Below are 19,448 nucleotides of genomic sequence, written 5' to 3' on the forward strand. Positions count from 1 at the left end.
CACTGTTTACCCTGTCCAGTCTGTTAGTTTCCCCTTCAGTTTCTGTGGGTAACAATGAAGAAATTAAAAAAATAAATAAATAAAGTGGGATTGTTAAACCACTAAAATTTGTAAAGTGTTCTGAGATAGCAAGACTTAACCTAATAGAATTTCAAGTTTAAATTTTTAAATGGAAATTTTCAGTATAATCACATCTATCAACAAAACCCAAGAAACTGAATTATTAAGAAAACAAGACCATAGAAACTACAGAAACATTTAGAGGTATAAATACCACAAAAATATCACAAAACTAGACAACTTTCCAAAACTAGTTAAGATAGGAAATGCCTGAATACACAAACTCAACAACATTTTAAAAACAGAATGAAATAACACATTGGCTGTATCAGCACCAGGAAAGCTGCTAGCTGTTCTGCATCAGCACTACCAATACCGTGAGCTCTAGTATAGGCAGGGCACTAGTGTTTTTGTATCATTTAACTCTTTTGAGGAAGTCCCATTAGTAACAATTGCAGCTGTACCTATGCTGAAAAAACAGCAACTAATTTCCTATTATGGAGGCACCCAAGATGCATCACTCTCTGCATAAAACTTTTCTCAAAAGGACATCAACCATGAGCTGTTTAAAACACACTCAAAAACTTACAAACAAAAATTTCCCTAACAGTTTTGCAGCTAACAGTGGGAGAAAAAGAATAAATCCATCTCTGGTAGCTCACGTTGTTTAATTTTCTTATTTCCTTATTTGTACTGCTTATCAGTGTAACAGAAAAATGTGCCAGCTGTGTAAACAATGTATTACTTAACTGCTACTGCAGACTCCAGAGTAAACATTTTATAGTGGGCCCCCATAAACATGGCGGCTGGTTTAGTTCTCATTTTTTATTTTGCAAAGATTAACAAGTGTTTAAAAATAAAAATCATAATTTGGAGGCCATCATCAAATTACAACAGTAGCTGATGGTTTTTCCATTTTTGCAAACTCAGGAAACCTAACTGTTTCCTTAACTCAAGCTGATAAGCCTACAAAACTACAGTAATGAGTAGACATATCAAGGAATTATAACTACAGAATTACTGTTGCACAAAAATTCTGTTTTCTTTAAAGGCTGTCAACTTCTGCATAAATATTTTAATAAATATGTATGATTTGATTACATTCCTTACTTCATGATTCATAATCTTCCCATAGGTTTCCACTAATGATTCTGCATAAAAGGGTGTTTCACCATACAGCATTTCGTACATACAGACACCCAGAGACCACCAGTCACATTCAGGTCCATATTTTCCCATCCCATCTTCCATTGCTTGGAGTATCTCAGGAGAGATGTAGTCAGGCGTACCCACTGCCACTGAAGATTGTACCTTAAAAATAAACAAGCGTCATTCTGGAAAGCTTCCAGGCTTCCTCAAGACAGCATTCTTAATCATATCTTAGTATTTTTGGCAGGTGAAGACATTAGGAAATGCTTGTTTTTATAAAAAGGGAAAAAATTATCAATCATAACACTAAAATGAATTAATATGTACAGAAAATTCAAAACAGAGGCTACATTCAAATGGACTCAGATGAACCTTCATTTAATACATTTTTGGCAAAACATAAAAGTTAATCAAAGGCAAATTCTGATTTCTCAGTGCTCTAACGGTGAAATGTATACTCTGTGCAGTAGGAAACTCAGAACCACCAAACCTGATGATATGAAAAAGGGAAGGGCAAGAGAAGACTGATGTAAACACCATTAAGACATGAAGAGAATGTTTTGCCTCTGCGTATGTGCAAGTTTAAGGATGTAAAAAGGCTGCCAAAGGTTGGGGTAGGAAGCGGGGAGAGCAGGGGGCTAACGAGCTCCCACTCTGTTTTCTATGCTCATTTTTGTGATTTAATTTTGAAGTATTGGAGGGAGTGCCCACTGAGTCTAGAGCTTGTTTTTTTGTGCATCATGCATTGGGGTGGATGGAAAATGGCTTAACGTGGTGGATTACAGGATAGGGGAACTGGATGGGATAAGGAGATGAGCTACTAAGCTTCAATATACCCACATAAAAAGCAAGTTTGGGGGATGGTGGCAGGTATTTAGTTTTATGCTCCTTTGCCAAATTCCACTGAGATATCTTACAGCCAAGTTGGCATGGCTCATTCAAATCCCTTCTGCATATTATTTTGGATAACGCCAAGACAAATGCTTTAGGGTTGTGGAATGTCACCAGGCTCTGGAATGTTTCAGTGACAGTGGATGATGCTACAAGCATTATTTTGCCACGACTGGTTCCACTGGGTACTCATCATGCCACCAGCATTGCACAAAACAGAGATGGGGCATTAGCTGAGATATTTGTATCAAATTTGCAGTATACCAGATGGCCAGCTAGCATACCCTGGTTCTCTCTTTTGTCCAAAGTGATTCTCAGGAGCTGAAACAGCTTGGGTGCAGACTGGAAGAGAGCTGGGAGACATCTGAAGTCTTATTTAATGCCCAACGATTTTATGCCAAGTCTATAAAGATTTCTGAATGAGGCCAAGAAATGTTATTTGTTCTGAGTTATAGACATTGTGAGCAACTGTACAACAACTCAGCTCTTGGGTGGGACATAGTCTGATTAATATAGGCTGCCTCAATTTATCTGCTGTTACAAGTTTGTTTCAACCGTTACACATAAGACAAACTGGCTCACAGTGAATCTTTTAACCTAAGAGCTGTGGGCTCTTGATGAATTCCCTCCTCCTTCCCCCCCCTAGTTTGGTTGCCTTGATTTCTGATTAGTTTTTTCCCATGATTTCAAGGTGCCCTGAAGGTTGTAGCCTGTGGCTCTAATTCATATAATCAATTAATAATCATTAGCAACACCTAATCTTTACGTATTCCATAACACCAACAAGAAATTCAACAACTAGAAATGGAATGGTTGACAAGCAGATTGGTATAACTAACGCATATATACACTTTCATGTAGACTCTATAAAATACTATACACACAAAATGTATGTAAAAATGTGTATATTTTGATTTTACCTCTTTCTCCCTCCCTTGGAATGCTGAAAGTCTTCCTAAGGTAGACCGACATTGCAGCCAGGGATGTGAATGGCAGCTCATGTAGAAGTACCTGTGCTAGTCTAGTTAGCTCACTAAGAATAGAAGTGAGGACACTGACTTCTGCACCAGCTGCACAAGTCAGTATGTACCTGGGGAAAGCAGTGCAGGAGAGTCAGATGGGCTTGTGTAGCTGGAGCTGAAGCTTGCAGCAGAGCATCCTCACATTTATTTTTAACAAGCTAGCTAGAGTGTACAACTAGCACAGTAACTTCTACATAAGTTGCCATTCACATCCCCAGCTGCAATCCAGATGTGCCCTTAGGCCGCAGATTCATAAAGAGCAGACACCTACTACAAAGACCCTAACTAAAATTTTACTTTATACATACAGTGCCATCTTCACTCATCTTCAAGCATGATCCAAAGTCTGCCAGGCGTATATGGCCGTTCATGTCCAAAAGAACGTTATCAGGCTTTATGTCCCTGTTATATTAAAAGAAATAAAGTGATGTCAATACAATACAAACATGAAGCCAATGTTCTCCTTGAAGTATTAGCTCTGCTGAGAAAACGCCAACATAAATTAATGTAGAAGTTAGTCACTTGTTGAAATAAAAATTCTTTACTACACTGATGGTGTTCAGTTTATGTTTGGTTATCAGTTAAGTGCAGGGTATGTAGTAAGTTCACAGAAATTTAATACTATGCCTAGAGCTGTACCACCCAGGCCTTTGATTCTGTCAAACCTGCAATGGTCAGCATTTAAACAGGAGAATTATGATAAAACCAAGTGATGCAGAAAGTCAGTCTGCAGAGGTGATTCACATACTGTCTTGAAGAGCACCAATGTCTTAGCATAGTATTCTGCAGGGGAAGTAGAATCTTTTGTATTTGCCAAGTATCCTGACCAAATTCTAATCTGGGTACAGTTTTTCTGCGTCTCTCTAAACCCTCTGTTATTTCAATTCAAGACCATATTTTTCACCTCCTGTCCTAGGCTTGTCTAGTATGGCTGTGCTCTGTTAAAACAGCTGTGCTGTTCTAGCCCAGAAGCAAGGTGTGTTTTAGGAGGTTGTAAAGTGATTCCTGCATGTATATAGCGTCTGAAGTGCTTTACATGTCTACATGAGCAAAGGGGCTATAAACAAGTTAAGAAATGTATTAACAATAAGAGTATCGAGAGACAGTCAATTTCCAATAACAAGTCTCCTAAACTACACAATACCACAACTTGCTAGGTAACAGCTGTATAGTTGTGTATAATATGCTGATGTTACTAAATGAAATGAACTACAAGTTCACTTTTGTTCTAGCTCATAACCTGATATTCTCTTACATAACTAATATCAAAAATGTTAATGAATGGGCATAATGTAAATTTAATTTCATTTAGCCTCAAAATTAAATCATGTTTTCCTTCACCATTTTGTACTCACTCATCTTCACATCCACTTAAAAGTATTGGCAAATAAAATGGCTATAGCACTGAGGAAACAGAAGACAGTGCTGAAACTTAGTGGTTAAGGCAGGCAGACATTCTCTACTGATATTTCCTTATAAGTTCTCTCAAGGAATCTCAAAAGGGCAATAAGCCAGTGTGCAAAGGGAAAAACAAAACCGAACAGTTTTTAAATGATTTGTTCAATTTAGCAGTATAAAGAACATCCAACAGATGTACAAGTTAAGAAAGGCAGGAAGGCGGTGCATTTTATGTCAGTTTCATCCGCATCAATTCAGTGATATACCCTAACGTGCACTCTGCTAGTACATCATGGAACATCACCCCTCCATAGAATATAGTTGGATACGTGAGTTGGGCTATAAAATTAATTTAACTTTAAATAACGAGGCACAATTTGCTTAAAAAAACCCGAAACACCTTTCTCTACTGGGATATGTATTTAAAGAAAACTGCACATTATTGCTGAACAAAATGCTTTACTTCTGTAAATTTGTCCTAGCTACCTCAGCTACGCCCCAGGTCCACCCAATCTTCCAAACAAAGTCCTGTACCCTCTATCCACTATGGCCAGCTCCACCCCCCATCTTCCCCCCATGGCTGACGTATAGCGTAACTATTCATTTTGTGGATTTCATGTTTAAATTTATGATATCTTAATTCCCCTCACCCTAGCTCATATTGAGGGACAGGAAGAGGGGCTCAGACTGCCCAAAGAAGCAGGGTCCCCCAGACCCTAGAACACCAGCAGCCTGGGAGAACTCAGACCCCTGCAGTGGGGTAGGGTTTCTCCAGATCCCAGGCGCATACACACAGAAAGGGAGAATTCGGGGCTGTCAGGCTTCCCACCCCTAGATCCCCAACCTCCTCTACTACCTCTCACATTTTTCAACCCCTCGTCTTCTCTCGTCCCATTCCCCCAATCCCTACCTCCTTACCCGAACCACCTCAACACCTCTTCCCTCCCCAGCCACCCATTCATCCCACTCCCCAGCCTGAAACAACAGCTCTGAGAAATGCACCTCATGCCTGGCAATTCCTATCCCCCCACCTCAGTGTGGGAGATTTTCTGATGTGTTAAACATACCTCTTCTCAGCTCCTCACTCATGTGTTCTAAGCTCCCCCAACCCAGAGGGACAGGACTTCCCATGAGCCAGGATCTGGAAGTGGAGTTAGGGAGGCAGGTTAGACCCCCAGCTGATGGGCAAGGGCCCCCAGACCCTAGTACACAAAGGGGGAGGGATAGAGAGCAGAGCTCAGACACCACAGCGGGGCAGTGATCCATCCAGGTCCCAGGAGGGGCTTAGGGTTCAGATACCTCTCCAGAACCTGGCTCACATGAGGGGGGCAGGGAAGGAGGGGTCACCCAACCCTGCAGATAGGTCAAGGCCCCCAGATCGTGGCACACACAGAAGGGGAAAACAGGGCTGAGATATCTCAGCCCTATTCTCCCCCAGTTCCTCTTCCCTGTGTCCCATACCTTCCCATAGACCCCTCCCCTGAGCATCCCCTGATCCCCCAACCCCTCTGCCACTATCCTCACCTACTCTCACACCCCTACTTACCATCCCCTCCCACTAAGCATTTGCTTGTGTCATTTTCTTTTCTGAACAGTTTCAGCATCTTCTGAATATTCTGCTGTACTCAGATTACACTTCCCCAAAATAAAAATCCCCCTTTCATAGGAGGCAGATTGGAGTAATATGCCTATTTATTTAATTCAAATTTATGCCTTGGGTTGGATTTGAACTCTCAGTGCCCTGGGTGTTCTTGGATTCAATGACCAACACTCTTAGAGCCACCTAGATCCTGCAATTTGCAAGTAGTTTTTCAGATAGTTAGCGTGTCTCTCTGTACATGCTCTGTATAATCCACTTGGTGCATGAGCATGCATGTGAGCCTTACTGTGCAATCTATTTTTCAAACAACACTGAAATCTGAATTTTCCCAAAGGGCTGGTGGGTGCCACACACTCTGCTGGAGTAACCCTCAAATGTTTGAGACCCTGATGAAATACCTGAGCCTTCATTTGATCTCTAGTTATAAGCAAAAAATTTGTTAGAATGTGTCAGCTTTAAGAAAAATCTGTTTTTTTTCCAGGGGCTGTCTTGGGAACCAGTTGATCAAATGACCCCAAAATTGAATCACTGACTGTACCCTCACATCCCCAACGAGGCACACCAAAATTCAAGGCAATCTGATTAGCTGCATGGATTTTGAGAGCACTTAGAACAGTCAAGTTTTAAACAGAAAGCTGGCCTTAATAAAGTAGAGCTACTGCTCTGCTATAACAAACAGTGTTGTTTTAAAACAAACATTCTTACTTTAGAGCCTATGGACTCTGTATCAAAGTAGGACATACTTTACAATTTCATTAGCTTTCTCCAGAGGGCCAAGTAGATTCAAGCAATCTTTATGGCTAACAGAGCATACATTCTCTAGAAATGATACACAATGTACATACCAATTCAAACAACAGCACAGAAGATTATTTTTCATGTGCATGGTTTTATTTTCAGCTTTCAATAGTGACAACTTTGGTGTATATCATTTCAAGGGAATTAAATGACTGACTGTGCCTAAAGCCCAGATGCTTACGCCTACAATATTATCACTTAAATATACACTAGCGATAGTTCAAAAGTGCAGTATTTTCTGTTAGAACTCTCTAGATCCCTTATGCGTACCTGCACACACAGCTAACTGAACGATATCAATACCTTACAACATTCTATACTTTACAACTGCACATTTAATCAGAAACAAAGTACAAGGTCAGAACAAAAATATTGGCAAAGGTTTTCTGTACTAATGTCACTACTTTTTCATGACTAACATACTAAATGTTAAGTCTGAAAGCAAGTGTCAAGAAGAGCAATTCTACTTTGAACAAGATTCTCACTACACTGAACAAAATGTTTATCATGTGCTTCTTCCTAACAGCACTCCTGTTTACCAAAGGCTTTTCTGGAGCTTGCATTTCTCGGAGTAACCTAACAATAAGGAAGTGCACAAAGTGTTCTTTGCTTTCCTGACTAATTTCCTCCCATAGTCAGAGGAAGGAAGGTTATTTTCTTAACCATTTCAGAGCGTGAACTAAACTGATAACTCAAAGCTTTTTAAATTTTTAGCATTACTAAATGTTAGAATAGGTTGACTTGGAATACACACCTATACGTAAGACAGACAGACAGACCCACCCACCCCGACAACATAACATTTTATGAACAGTTAATATAGATAATGCAGAGAGGTAGCCAACAGTTACTATAAACGGTGCATTCTAAATATTTTCCTGCATGATACAGCTGCTGAATATATTTATTCAGAGAAGCTCAACAGAGATGCATCTGATTTTGCCTGAATTTTCTAGCTGGGTTGAACTGAGGCATTAAGTCATCAAGTGAATTGCCCAAAGTAAACTACAGGCATGGCAATTGCTCATTAAACTCCTTATTTCAATTCTTTAACTACTAAGCCAACTATTTTTAATCAACTACATTTCATCACCTCTTAAATTTGTCATTTATAACTTGATGTATTGAGTTAAAAGTTTAAACAAGTATAATTAGCAAACAGACCCATAAATTTGCCTGACATGACCACTGTCAGTTAATTCTGCACTGACACTTTCAAAACTGAGCATATGTATGATGAGGTGGATATTTTACCTGTGCACATAATGCAGCTGATGAATGGAATGTATAGCAAGCACCATTTCAGCGATGTAGAATTTGGCCATATCTTCAGGAAGCTTGTCTTCAAACTTACTGAGAAGTGTCAGCAAATCACCACCCACATAGTAGTCCATTACTAAATACTAAAAAACAAGAGAAATATGAGCAATGCATGTTTGAGTCAGAATGGATAAACACAGGAATTAAATACAAGTAGCTCATTGTGGAAAAAGAAGGATGCAAAAAGAGATTGTGGAAAAGGTGCATGTGTGAAGAGAGGTCAAAATGGGCACTTTTTATGAACAATTGCTTACTTTGCTGCAAATATTTCTGATTTTCTTTAATATAATCACAGCAAAAACATTAGCTTTACACATATTAAGCTATCTCAGATCTGGTCATTATCATAAAAATGAGCAGAGAGAACATACAGCAGAGGGCAACCGAGACAATGATTTATGACAATCTAGCTTAGTTATACAGAGAAGGAGACAGAAACAAGGCCCATTTTCTTTACGGAATGGGTTTTTGTGAGGTTCCACACTAATTTAACAAAACCTTAACAAAACAAAAATCATGACCAAATCTAGCATATTAAGTTTCCAAGTGTGAGGATTTGTAGGGCATGGAAAAGAGGAAACTAGTTTAAAAACTACTTATGTTCTGGAGAATTAATTTTAAGTCCCTTTACACATCACAACATTAAATCCCTGTTTAGTTTGAACAGGAAACACTGGATTCTTCTAGTGGAATATGAAACTTTTGGAATGAGGAAGAAATAAGATTTGCAATTAAATTCTTGTTTAGACAAGAAGTGTGTTTAGATTATGGGCATATTTTATGGTGTTGATAAGCCTGTGAGCAACAACAAAAACATGAGCCTGGAATATTCGTTTATTCTACTAAGCATCTGCTGCAGAAAACCAACTTTCTCCACAAATATTACATTGATTGATAAAGAAGGGAGCTCATTCTGCGTGAAATACATAAGTTAGTGGGGTAAAAGATGCTTTTCTAAACAAATACTTTCAATGAATTTAGTGCTCATTAAATAGATTGAAAGCCCTTGGCTTTGTGTATGATAGCATTTTTCTTAAAATTTCTTACCACTGTATTACTACGGTTGGTAGCAGGAGAAGGGGCTTGCTAGAGCACAGGCCAGCATTTTAGCCACTGTGAGCCAGATTCACAAAAGTGCTCTAAACACCAATCTACAGAGTCATTCTCATGCTTGCTGTCTCCCACGCCCCCGCGCTCCCTCCACCCAATGACTCTTTCATTATTTATCCACAGTGGACCACAGACATATTTTAAAATATTTTTGACCCCCCCCCCCCCCCCCAGCCACCCACCTGAATTAGAATTTAGCCCATGACCTAGGGACTGATGGCTATATTTCCAATTACTAATCCAGAGCCATTCTGTGTGACCCTTCCTCCCACCCAGTGGGATATAAAGTGCTAGCAACGATCTTCCTTATCCTCAGAAACAGACTTTTACCAAAGTAAATACTTAATTCTATTGCTCATGGTAGAGCAATCTGAATTCCATTCAGTTCCTGAAGGAGGGAAAAACAGACTCCCTTCCTACAAGGGAAAGAGATTAAGTCAACAAGACCATAAAGTAAAAGAGAAAGCAAAGGGTAACTGCCCTTTTATTTACTCAAACTTTTGCTCAAAACAAAAAGACACCCCAAACGGCATATGCAGTGTTGTAGTTCGGTTGATCCCAGGATATTAGAGGGACAAGGTGGGTGAGGTCATATTTTATTGGACCAACCTCTGTTGGTAAGTGACAAGCTTTTGACCTTACACAGAGCTCTTCTTCAGGTCCTGTATCCAATAAAAGGTATTACCTCATCTACCTTGACATCTCAAAAGGTGTCTGTCTTGACATTGCCCTCCACACAACTGTTCATGTACAGCTTAACCCTAGCGCAAATATTTGCTTATGCTGACAATGGATTGCTTGTGTAACTTGGCAAATTTTGAATGTGCATTGGGAACAGTGTGTTTGACACAAAGATAAATTTACATATGAATGTACATCCTATTCTGTGTATGCAACCTCCAGACTCCCACTGTTTTTCTGCAAGTAAATTTTATAATAAGTTCCAAGATGCTTGAATCTGGAACATGGAGTGTTCTTCGAAAGAAATAACTTTTTGAATTGTCTTTTTCAAATTGTATGTGTTTCATAAACCACTATGTGATGTTTCACCTACCCCAAAATATACTTCATTAAGTAAACAAAGGGGTACTTATAAGTGACTTTTATTCCTAAAACTATCTATATGAAAAGCAAACAGAACGACCATAACATTCGAGGTTAGACCATCTCAGAGTCTGTAGTTTTTTTCTACACATTATGAGTATCTGTCCCAGAATACTTAGAAATTGCAGCAATGGAATGTGTGGACATCTGGCATGGGCATTCCTGTTCATATACAGTCCATGCTAGTGTGAGAAAAAGCTAGAGGAATTTGATTTTCTTCACTTATACTGCAAATTGAGGAACTAGTAGGAAAAACTTGCTGCTATTTTAAAGGTCTATGAATATTTCCATGACAAGCACTTTTTTTCAAGTTTCATAAAGTATATGCAAACAGTTTGTTGCATGCAAGCTAAATGTACTAGAAGATAAGATCAGTGTAAACGAACAGGATCTCAAGACCTGAAATGTCACTGTTGATTAAAAAAAACTATTTTAGTAAGTAAATAAATATTCTAGAGATTAACACACTGTTCAACATTTATTTCATTTCACCAGTCCTTAAATGAACATTGGGAACACTTTACTCAATGTAATAGTAGTCTCAAAGTTCTACTCCTCTCATCAGCTGAAATACTAGGTTGTAATTTCCTACAGCAAAAAGTGATGTTCCTTCTCCTTCTCCTTTTCCTAATATTGGAATTACTCCAGTATCACAAAGTCTGCTTTATATCATTAATAGAACCACTAGATACTAATAGGCTCTGTATTTAATGCAAAACTGAAAGTATAACACTGTAGGTTAAATTATTAGAGTGGATCAGAGCTGGTTTCATGGCTCTTATCTAAACTAGAAAAACTACCAATAATAGAGTAGCTGCCCGGTGCCAGCAATAGGGTGACCAGACAGAAATGTAAAAAATCGGGGTAGGGGGTAAAAGGAGCCTATACAAGAAAAAGACCCAAAAATCGGGACCGTCCCTATAAAATCGGGACATCTGGTCACCTTAGCCAGCAATAATGTAACAATTAGCTTAAACAAACACTCAAACACACTTACCACCATGTCACAATAACCTGCTCTGAGTAGGTTTTTATGACAGCAGAAAAAATGTCTGACCCCACCTTCACTGGTTCAACTGCACCATTACTTGCTTTTGCTGTAATATGTGTACTAATTTTTCTAGTGCAGATGCATCCTTTGAGGCAGCTCAGCAGAATGTTACCCAGAAGCATTACATTTTGGAAAGGCTTCAGGTGTAATTAAAGGAACAATTCTGTAAAAATGAATGGGTTTGAAGGCAGGGTGCAGACTGGTCACTGAACACTGAGCCTCAGCTCAGAGAAGCTGTGCTAGAGTGGCATTCATTTATGGTACATCTACACTTGTGGCAGGGTACAAAGTACAGACACTAAATGCCCACTAGCATGGGTATCAATAGCAGCGTAGACTGAGGCACAGCTTAGCTGACTACCATATGCATCTGAACCCTAAGGTATACACCCCATATGTCTGTACATACCCAAGCAATGCCTCCCATGTCTACTGCTTCCCCATTGCTGGAGCCTTCCATTGCTGCTGGAGCTTTTTCCCCACTGCCTCCCTGTGCCGGAGCCTTCCATTGCTGTGGTGAAAGGCTCCAGCAGCTAGTCTTTCCCTGCTGCCTCAGCCTTTCCCTGCTGCATGTAGCTATGTCTACCCTACACACTGCCATTACGTGCAGACAAGACTTTAGAGAGGTAGAATTCTGTTCTTCATTCACAGAGGATAAAGGTTTGAATCAGGAATCTCACATCTCAGAGAAGCACCCTAACCAATGGGCTAAAAGTTACAGAGAAAGCTGCATCATTACCAGCTGGCTCCACCTCCCATTTTGTAAATGACATCTCAATCCCAAAAAAATATTTTTGGGGGTTGAAATTATCCAGTGAATTCATGTAAAATTTCATAAACAAATTGGTTCGCCAAAAAATGTGTGGTTTTTGGTGAATTTACTATTCACTGAAACACTGCACCCAGCTCTACTGTCTTCATGTTTCAATCTACTGTATTTTGTCACGGCCCAATCAGCACTCCATGCCAGAATAAATGTAGATCATACACTAAAATGATAATTGTGGAATGTCTACTGTATAATCCTCAATTTGGTTAAACATTTCTAATGCAAATAAATTTTTTTCTTCAATGAATTATTGCAGATAATATGCAAAAAACCTGAATATGTAATCCATTGAAATACTGATGCATAATATCTGCTACTTAATATTTTTAGGACATGGGTAATGTTTTTCATGATTTTATTGAAGCTTTTCCAATATAAAGCTAAGCACAATATTCCAAATAAAATTAACAGATTTATGACAATGTTAGTGGAATAAAACTGACCTCTGTCATTTATAAAATGCAATGAAGGAAATCTCAGCTCAAAAAAAACAAATTTTTGCACATTTTAAACCGCAGAGTGAAGTAAAATTAAACTTCATAGCAACTCTCACTGAGTCACTTTCAAGGTAAAGAAAATCTACAGAATCAATATATTATTAACAAGTTTTTCACAAAATTAAACTTATATCTAATATACTATATTTCATAGTAGATCAGCATACTTTAGATGATTTACATGGAACAATTAAGTATACTCAAACTACATTAAATTTGTTTTCAGTGTCCTAGAGTTACATTAAGTCTTCTGAAGTGTTTTTATGTAAGGGAAGAACAAAGATGTGAAGTGCTGCAACAAGAAACAAAGAGAACTGATTTATTGCTCTAAAACCCTCAAACTTGTCAGAAATAAGTTTATTTTTTACGTAAGTAACAAAACTTTTGTATTTAATGGTGAGGCAAACGTACCAAATAGTTCTCATCCTGAAAGGCATAGTGCAATGCAGTAATCCACTGACAATCTCCATTCACCAAAACATTTCTCTCTTCTCGGAAACAAGCTGTCTAAAGGAACGAGGAAAAAAGGCATTGTCAGAGTCCAAAAGAAGCCTTTGCAGGATTCATACATATGCATGTTTTATGGGATTATTTAGAATTTCTACACAGAGGTCTCTATTCATTGGAATTTAGTCTGCACGAGTGATAAGCCAAGAAATCTCTGCAGGCTTCTGTGGTTAGGCATCCACTCCTCCTAATCCCAAGTGCTACCTTTTTAAAAACAATTTAGCTTGAGCCACTCAAGTCCTTTCTTCTCTCATGTACTAAAAAATATGTTTCCACCCTACCGCAATCTGTAGAAAAGGACAACTGCATAGAAGGATAAGACCTGTGTGAAAATATATCTATGCAGCTACAGTTTATTGGGTCAGTTTCTAACAGTCCCTCTAGTGAGGGCCTCAGATAATATAAACCAGACAGGAAATCCATAGTGTTTCCCACATTAAGATTCTGCATAAAATACTGCACTTTTCAGGAGTCTCTCCATACTTCAGACAATGCACAGAGTAACATTTATAAAATAATTTGCACAAAAGAGTATCCCAGCTCAGCTCCATATACGTGTACATACAATCAATCATTACATTTTTAGGAAGAAGTCTCATCTTGAGTTTATTAATGGCTTTCTTGGTCAAAAACACTGGTCAAGATACTTTTACTACCATAAATTGAGGCTGCCACTATCCACATGCTCTTTTTATTTCCATTCCCCATCGTCAAGCTCTTACTCTCTGGATAAGAGTGTTTCTACTGGTTCTGATCTATGAATTGTCCAACAACGTGCACTGAGCGAGCACCTAGGAATCCCACACTTCACCAACCTCATCCTAGAGGCCTCGCTATTACAATGTTTGAATTTGAGTTTTCCAAGGAAAAAAAAGTCTTAACTTTTTTTTTTTTTGAGTGAGAATCTTTCCAGAGGAAGTGGAATAAACTGTGGTCAAGTTGGAACAATTAAGTTATATAGTGGGCATATAAACAGAACCACTCACGTGCAAGATGTATCATTATATGTCTATATTCTGCTATGAATTAGAATGTCCTTTATGCTAACACTTACACATATAAACACTTATTTGGTAAATTCTCTCACTCATGTAATGCAGGAAGTCAGACTAGATGATAATAGTGGTCACATCTAGTCTGAAGATTTATGAGTCTGAGTACACTGCTATTCTCCCAGTTTCCAGAAATAGATATTTCCATATTTTAACATTCTTAAAACAATATACTTGAAATACACAACTGAGTCCACCTGAGTAACTGCCAGACCCACTTAATTGAAACAATTGCTGGGAACAGATTTAAGACAATGTAATTTGCTGACTAAACAATGGATAAAGAAGGCACACTTTATCTATGTAACAGCATACCTAGTCATGCCTACAAGGCTATCTACAAGTGTTTGCTAACAATTTTCCTGGGGGTTGCCCTTTGTTCACTTCAAACCATCTTGCCCCTCTTACAGTTGATATAAAAACTGGTATCACCCAGATACACTTTCCTATGTTTAATGAATTATACAATGCTTTCTACAACTCATCAAATAAAATCAACATAAAAGTAGCCCAATACATTCACTGAGCCTCTGATAACTGAATGAAAAATTGCATGATGTCTGTTTTTCAGTAAGGTGTGTAAGTTAAGAGGTTATCTATTGTGTACTTAAAGGTTTCATTTTAAAGTTGAAGGGGCTTACAACATATAAAAATGAAAGTTTCCCACATGCTTTATGAATTTGATATGGAGGTTTTGAGAAATCAACTTATCTGCTTGCCTTGTGCAGCAGGTGGCAATCAGAGGCAGGCAAAAAGAAAAAGGTGCTGAATGATGCACTGCTCCATTTCCCAAGGGGAAAGTCAGTGAGCACAGAACCTAGATGGAATGGCTACAGCTTTCCCTGGAAAGGAATAGGGACACATAGGGGGAGATGGCAGTATTGCTGCTCAGTTTCTGGTTCCTATGCAGATTCCATATCTTCACTTCTTGCCTGCTCCAGAAGTGCCACTACCAGATGCTCCTGACTGGGGCCAAGGTAAGTCAGCCAGGCAGTGTGTGCAGGTGACATACTGCTTCCTATATTTTCCTCCTCTTCTCCCACTTAGGACATGTCGACATGAGAAAATTACAACAATCTAATTCAACTGGTGTAGAAACTGATTAAATTGGTGCAATCGTGTATGTGGACACTAATTTTGGATTAAAAGTGCCTCGTTTAAATTAGGGCTGTCGATTAATCGGTTAACTCACGCAATTAACAAAAAAATTGTGATTAATTGTGCTGTTAAACAATAGAATACCAATTGAAATTTATTAAATATTTTTGATGTTTTCTGCATTTTCAAATATATTGACTTCAATTACAACATAGAATACAAAGTATACAATACTCACTTTATATTTATTACAAATATTTGCACTGTAAAAATGATAAAAAATAATATTTTTCAATTCACCCAATACAAGTACTGTAGTGCAATCTCTCGATCATGAAAGTGCAACTTACAAATGTATTTTTTTGTTACATATATGCACTCAAACAAAACAATGTAAACTTTAGAGCCTACAAGTCCACTCAGTCCTACTTCTTGTTCAACCAATCGCTAAGAGAAACACGTTTGTTTACATTTATGGGAGATAACGCTGCCCACTTCTTAATTACAATGTCACTTGGAAGTGAGAACAGGCATTCACATGATACTGTTGTAGCTGGTGTTACAAGATATTTACATGTCAGATGCGCTAAAGTTTCATATGCCTCCTCATGCTTTGGCCGTCGTTTCAGAGGACATGCTTCCATGCTGATGACATTTATAAAAAAATGTGTTAATTAAATTTGTGACTGAACTCCTTGGGGGGAGAACCGTATGTCTCCTGCTCTGTTTTACCCACATTCTGCCATCTATTTCATGTTACAGCAGTCTCGGATGGTGACCCAGCATATGTTCATTTTAAGAACACTTTCACTGCAAAATTGACAAAAACACAAAAGATACCAATGTGAAATTTCTAAAGATAGCTACAGCACTCGATCCAAGATTTAAGAATCTGAAGCCCCTTCCCCCTGAGAGGGATGAGATGTAGAGCATGCTTTCAGAAGTCTTAAAAGAGCAATTCTGATGCGGAAACTACAGAACCCAAACCACCAAAAAAGAAAATCAACCTTCTGCTGGTGGCATCTGACCCAGATGACAAAAATGAACATGCATCGATCTGATACTACTTTAGATTGTTATCGAGCAGAACCTGTCATCAGCATAGACACATGTCCTCTGGAATAGTGGTTGAAGCATCAAGGGACATATGAATCTTTAGTGCATCTGGCATGTAAATATCTTGCAACACCAGCTACAACAGTGCCATGCGAATGCCTGTTCTCACTTTCAAGTGACATTGTAATTAAGAAGCAGGCAGCACTGTCTTCTGCAAATGTAAACAAACTTGTTTGTCTGAGCGATTGGCTGAACAAGAAGTAGGACTCACTGGACTTGTAGACTCTAAAGTTTTACATTGTTTTATTTTTGAATGCAGGATTTTTTTTGTACATAATTCTACATTTTTAAGTTCAACTTTTATGATCAAGAGATTACACTACAGTACTTGTATACGGTGAACTGAAAAATATTTCCTTTGTTTTTTACAGTGCAAATATTTGTAATCAAAAATAAATAAAATGAGCACTGTACACTTTGTATTCTGTGTTGTAATTGAAATCAATATATTTGATAATGTAGAAATCATCCAAAAACATTTAAATAAATGATATTCTACTGTTTAACCGCATGATTAATTTCTTTAAGTGCTTGACAGCCCTAGTTTAAATTCATTCCTTACTACTTAAGGAATTGGTACTTCTAAACTAAGGTAGTCAGATTCGTACAATTTCTGTGGAACTGGTGGTGCTGAAAGGTTATGAGAAAAGTCAGGAGAGTAGCAACAGCCACCTGCCCGGACTCAAGGGAGTCTGTGAAAAGGAGCCTGCACAGACTGCTGGAAGGCGGTGAGTTTATCCAGCAATTATCACCACATGCAGTGGTGAAGAGGTGCCTAAAAAGCATGGGGAACTTGTTCACTGGAGCTGGATGGAATCGATTTATATTAATGTGTGGTGATCCATGTATTTTCTCTTGGGCTAGTAGGCTCAGGCCTGGTCTATGCTTAAATTAGATCATCCTAGCTACATTGCTCAGGACTGAAAATGTTCATGCCCTGAAAGACATAGTTAGATCAACCTAACTCCCACTATAGATGCAGTTAAGTAGACAAAAATTCTACCATTGACCTAGCTACTGCCTCTCAAAGAGGTGGATTAACTACATCTATAGAAAAATCCCTTCCATCAACACAGGAAGCATCTATACCACGGCACTGCAGCAGCTGTAGTGTAGACATGGCCTTAGCACTCAGCAGGGAGGAGTCAGGAAAGCTTTCAAGCCCTCTTGATGCTGTGTAAGTATTTACACAGTTAGACCTCTTTCCTCAACAGTGCCCTGCATTGTCCGCGAGCTGCATTTTACTTTACACAGATTTATGTAATATTATAAGTTACTGTGAGTTGCATTTTGCCAATGTAATAGCAATTACTCTAAGCAGACCTGAGCACATGTTATTTTGGATAATTTCTCTCAGTAGAACCTCCAACCACTATTTATTAATTTGTAAAGTTCCTATTAGATTAGCACATATATGCGCTTTTTGGAAACCAATCACTTCAAAAGGAAAAAAACTAAAATATTTCAAATGCTTTGTTTACACAGCTATCTACTGAGCTACTTTTATTTCTGTGTTTCCAGAATATTAGTTAACTGTCTTTAGTAATGCAAATCCCATTACAAAATGTAGGATACACTTCCTGAAGGCTTGTTTTTCAAATATAAGGATAAGTTCTTCATTTTCAACAATTTTTTTTTGCACATAGTCATAGCAACAGAAATCTGAGGCTTCCATGTAATCTTTAACTTGCCTTTATGGTAAACAAAAATCTGGCCAATATAATTCAGGGTAAAAACTAGGGCAGACTGTCTGGTAAACGAATACACAGTAATGCTGAGAACAACAGATGCCTGGAAGGGACTGTCAGACTTGATTGCATTAAAGCAGCTCACTTTAAAAAAAAAAAAAAAAAAAAAAAAAAGAATGAAGCTCCTATACTCATGAAATAATTCTTTCTAATCTGGAAGAGCATCAATGTAATTTTCTTCAATGCCATTTTTTAAAATTCACTGCATTAGAAAACATAGTACTTACCTCTGCCCTTTTAAGCATTTCCCATTTATTTAGAATTTTCATTGCATAAATGCATTCTGTGCTCTTCATTTTAACAACTGCAACCTGGAATAATAATTTTGTTTAACAAAAACAAAAGGAAGGTAACAGTTTCAACACATTTTTTTCAAACAGCTGATAAATAATGCAAAATATTGTTTAATAAAATCATGATTACCGAAGAGTAAGTAATTAGAGACCAACAGGCAGTGAACAACTTGCTGAACATATTGGTAAGTTATTTTTCCCTTCTAAGAATTGAGTTGTAAAAGCACATTACTACTCATTTACTTGACACATTGTTTGCAAAGAACAAGCAATGTCTGTACACCATGCCTTTAGCCAATGAAAGAACATTTAAAAGGACAGCCACAGAGAACAGAAAAACTGCTACCCAAAGGGAAAAAAAAATCAGAAGCCAGCCAGAAACACACTGATATAACCAGACATCTGATACTGGAGAACTTTTATACACTGCATACTGATTTAAAAAAATGGAAGCAGAGCTAGTTAGCATGTACACTATTTTACTTGAGTTGTACCACTTATCCTACTGGTCAAAGACTTGCTTATGCTGCTCCGACTTGGACAGTAGTCGTGTATATGGCTGTATAATGGCGAGAAGGTGGAAGAGAACATTCTCCAGGACTGTACCTTACTAATATGGCAAACTATACACTGAGGCTATGTCTACACTAGAGAGCTTACAGCGGCACAGCTGCACCGATGCAGGGAGCTCTCCAGTCGATGGAGCATTGTACACACCACCACATATGGCAGTGAAATTTATGCCGCTTAGGGGTGTGTTTTTTTCACACCTCTGCAAGACAAAGGTTTTGCCAACATAAACGGT

The 19,448-nt window shown here is 38.2% G+C and overlaps 1 protein-coding gene across 5 annotated transcripts in view; it reads right to left on the reverse strand.

The window, feature by feature from the left end:
• CDC42BPB (CDC42 binding protein kinase beta) overlaps positions 1-19,448 on the reverse strand; it is a 120,975-nt gene that overhangs the window by 56,602 nt on the left and 44,925 nt on the right. For all 5 annotated transcript variants that reach the window (XR_004372461.2, XM_075065696.1, XM_032771630.2 and 2 more), the window contains exons 3-7: positions 18,578-18,661; positions 13,241-13,336; positions 8,173-8,321; positions 3,431-3,524; positions 1,171-1,371 (exon numbers count right to left, since the gene is read on the reverse strand). Coding sequence is in view for 4 of the 5 variants with exons in the window: in XM_075065696.1 (XP_074921797.1) it covers positions 1,171-1,371; positions 3,431-3,524; positions 8,173-8,321; positions 13,241-13,336; positions 18,578-18,661 (624 nt within the window). In the remaining variant the exon portion in view is untranslated. The remainder of the gene's footprint in view (positions 1-1,170; positions 1,372-3,430; positions 3,525-8,172; positions 8,322-13,240; positions 13,337-18,577; positions 18,662-19,448) is intronic.

Source organism: Chelonoidis abingdonii, chromosome 4 (genome assembly GCF_003597395.2).
Source record: "Chelonoidis abingdonii isolate Lonesome George chromosome 4, CheloAbing_2.0, whole genome shotgun sequence".
Taxonomy (NCBI): domain Eukaryota; kingdom Metazoa; phylum Chordata; order Testudines; family Testudinidae; genus Chelonoidis; species Chelonoidis abingdonii.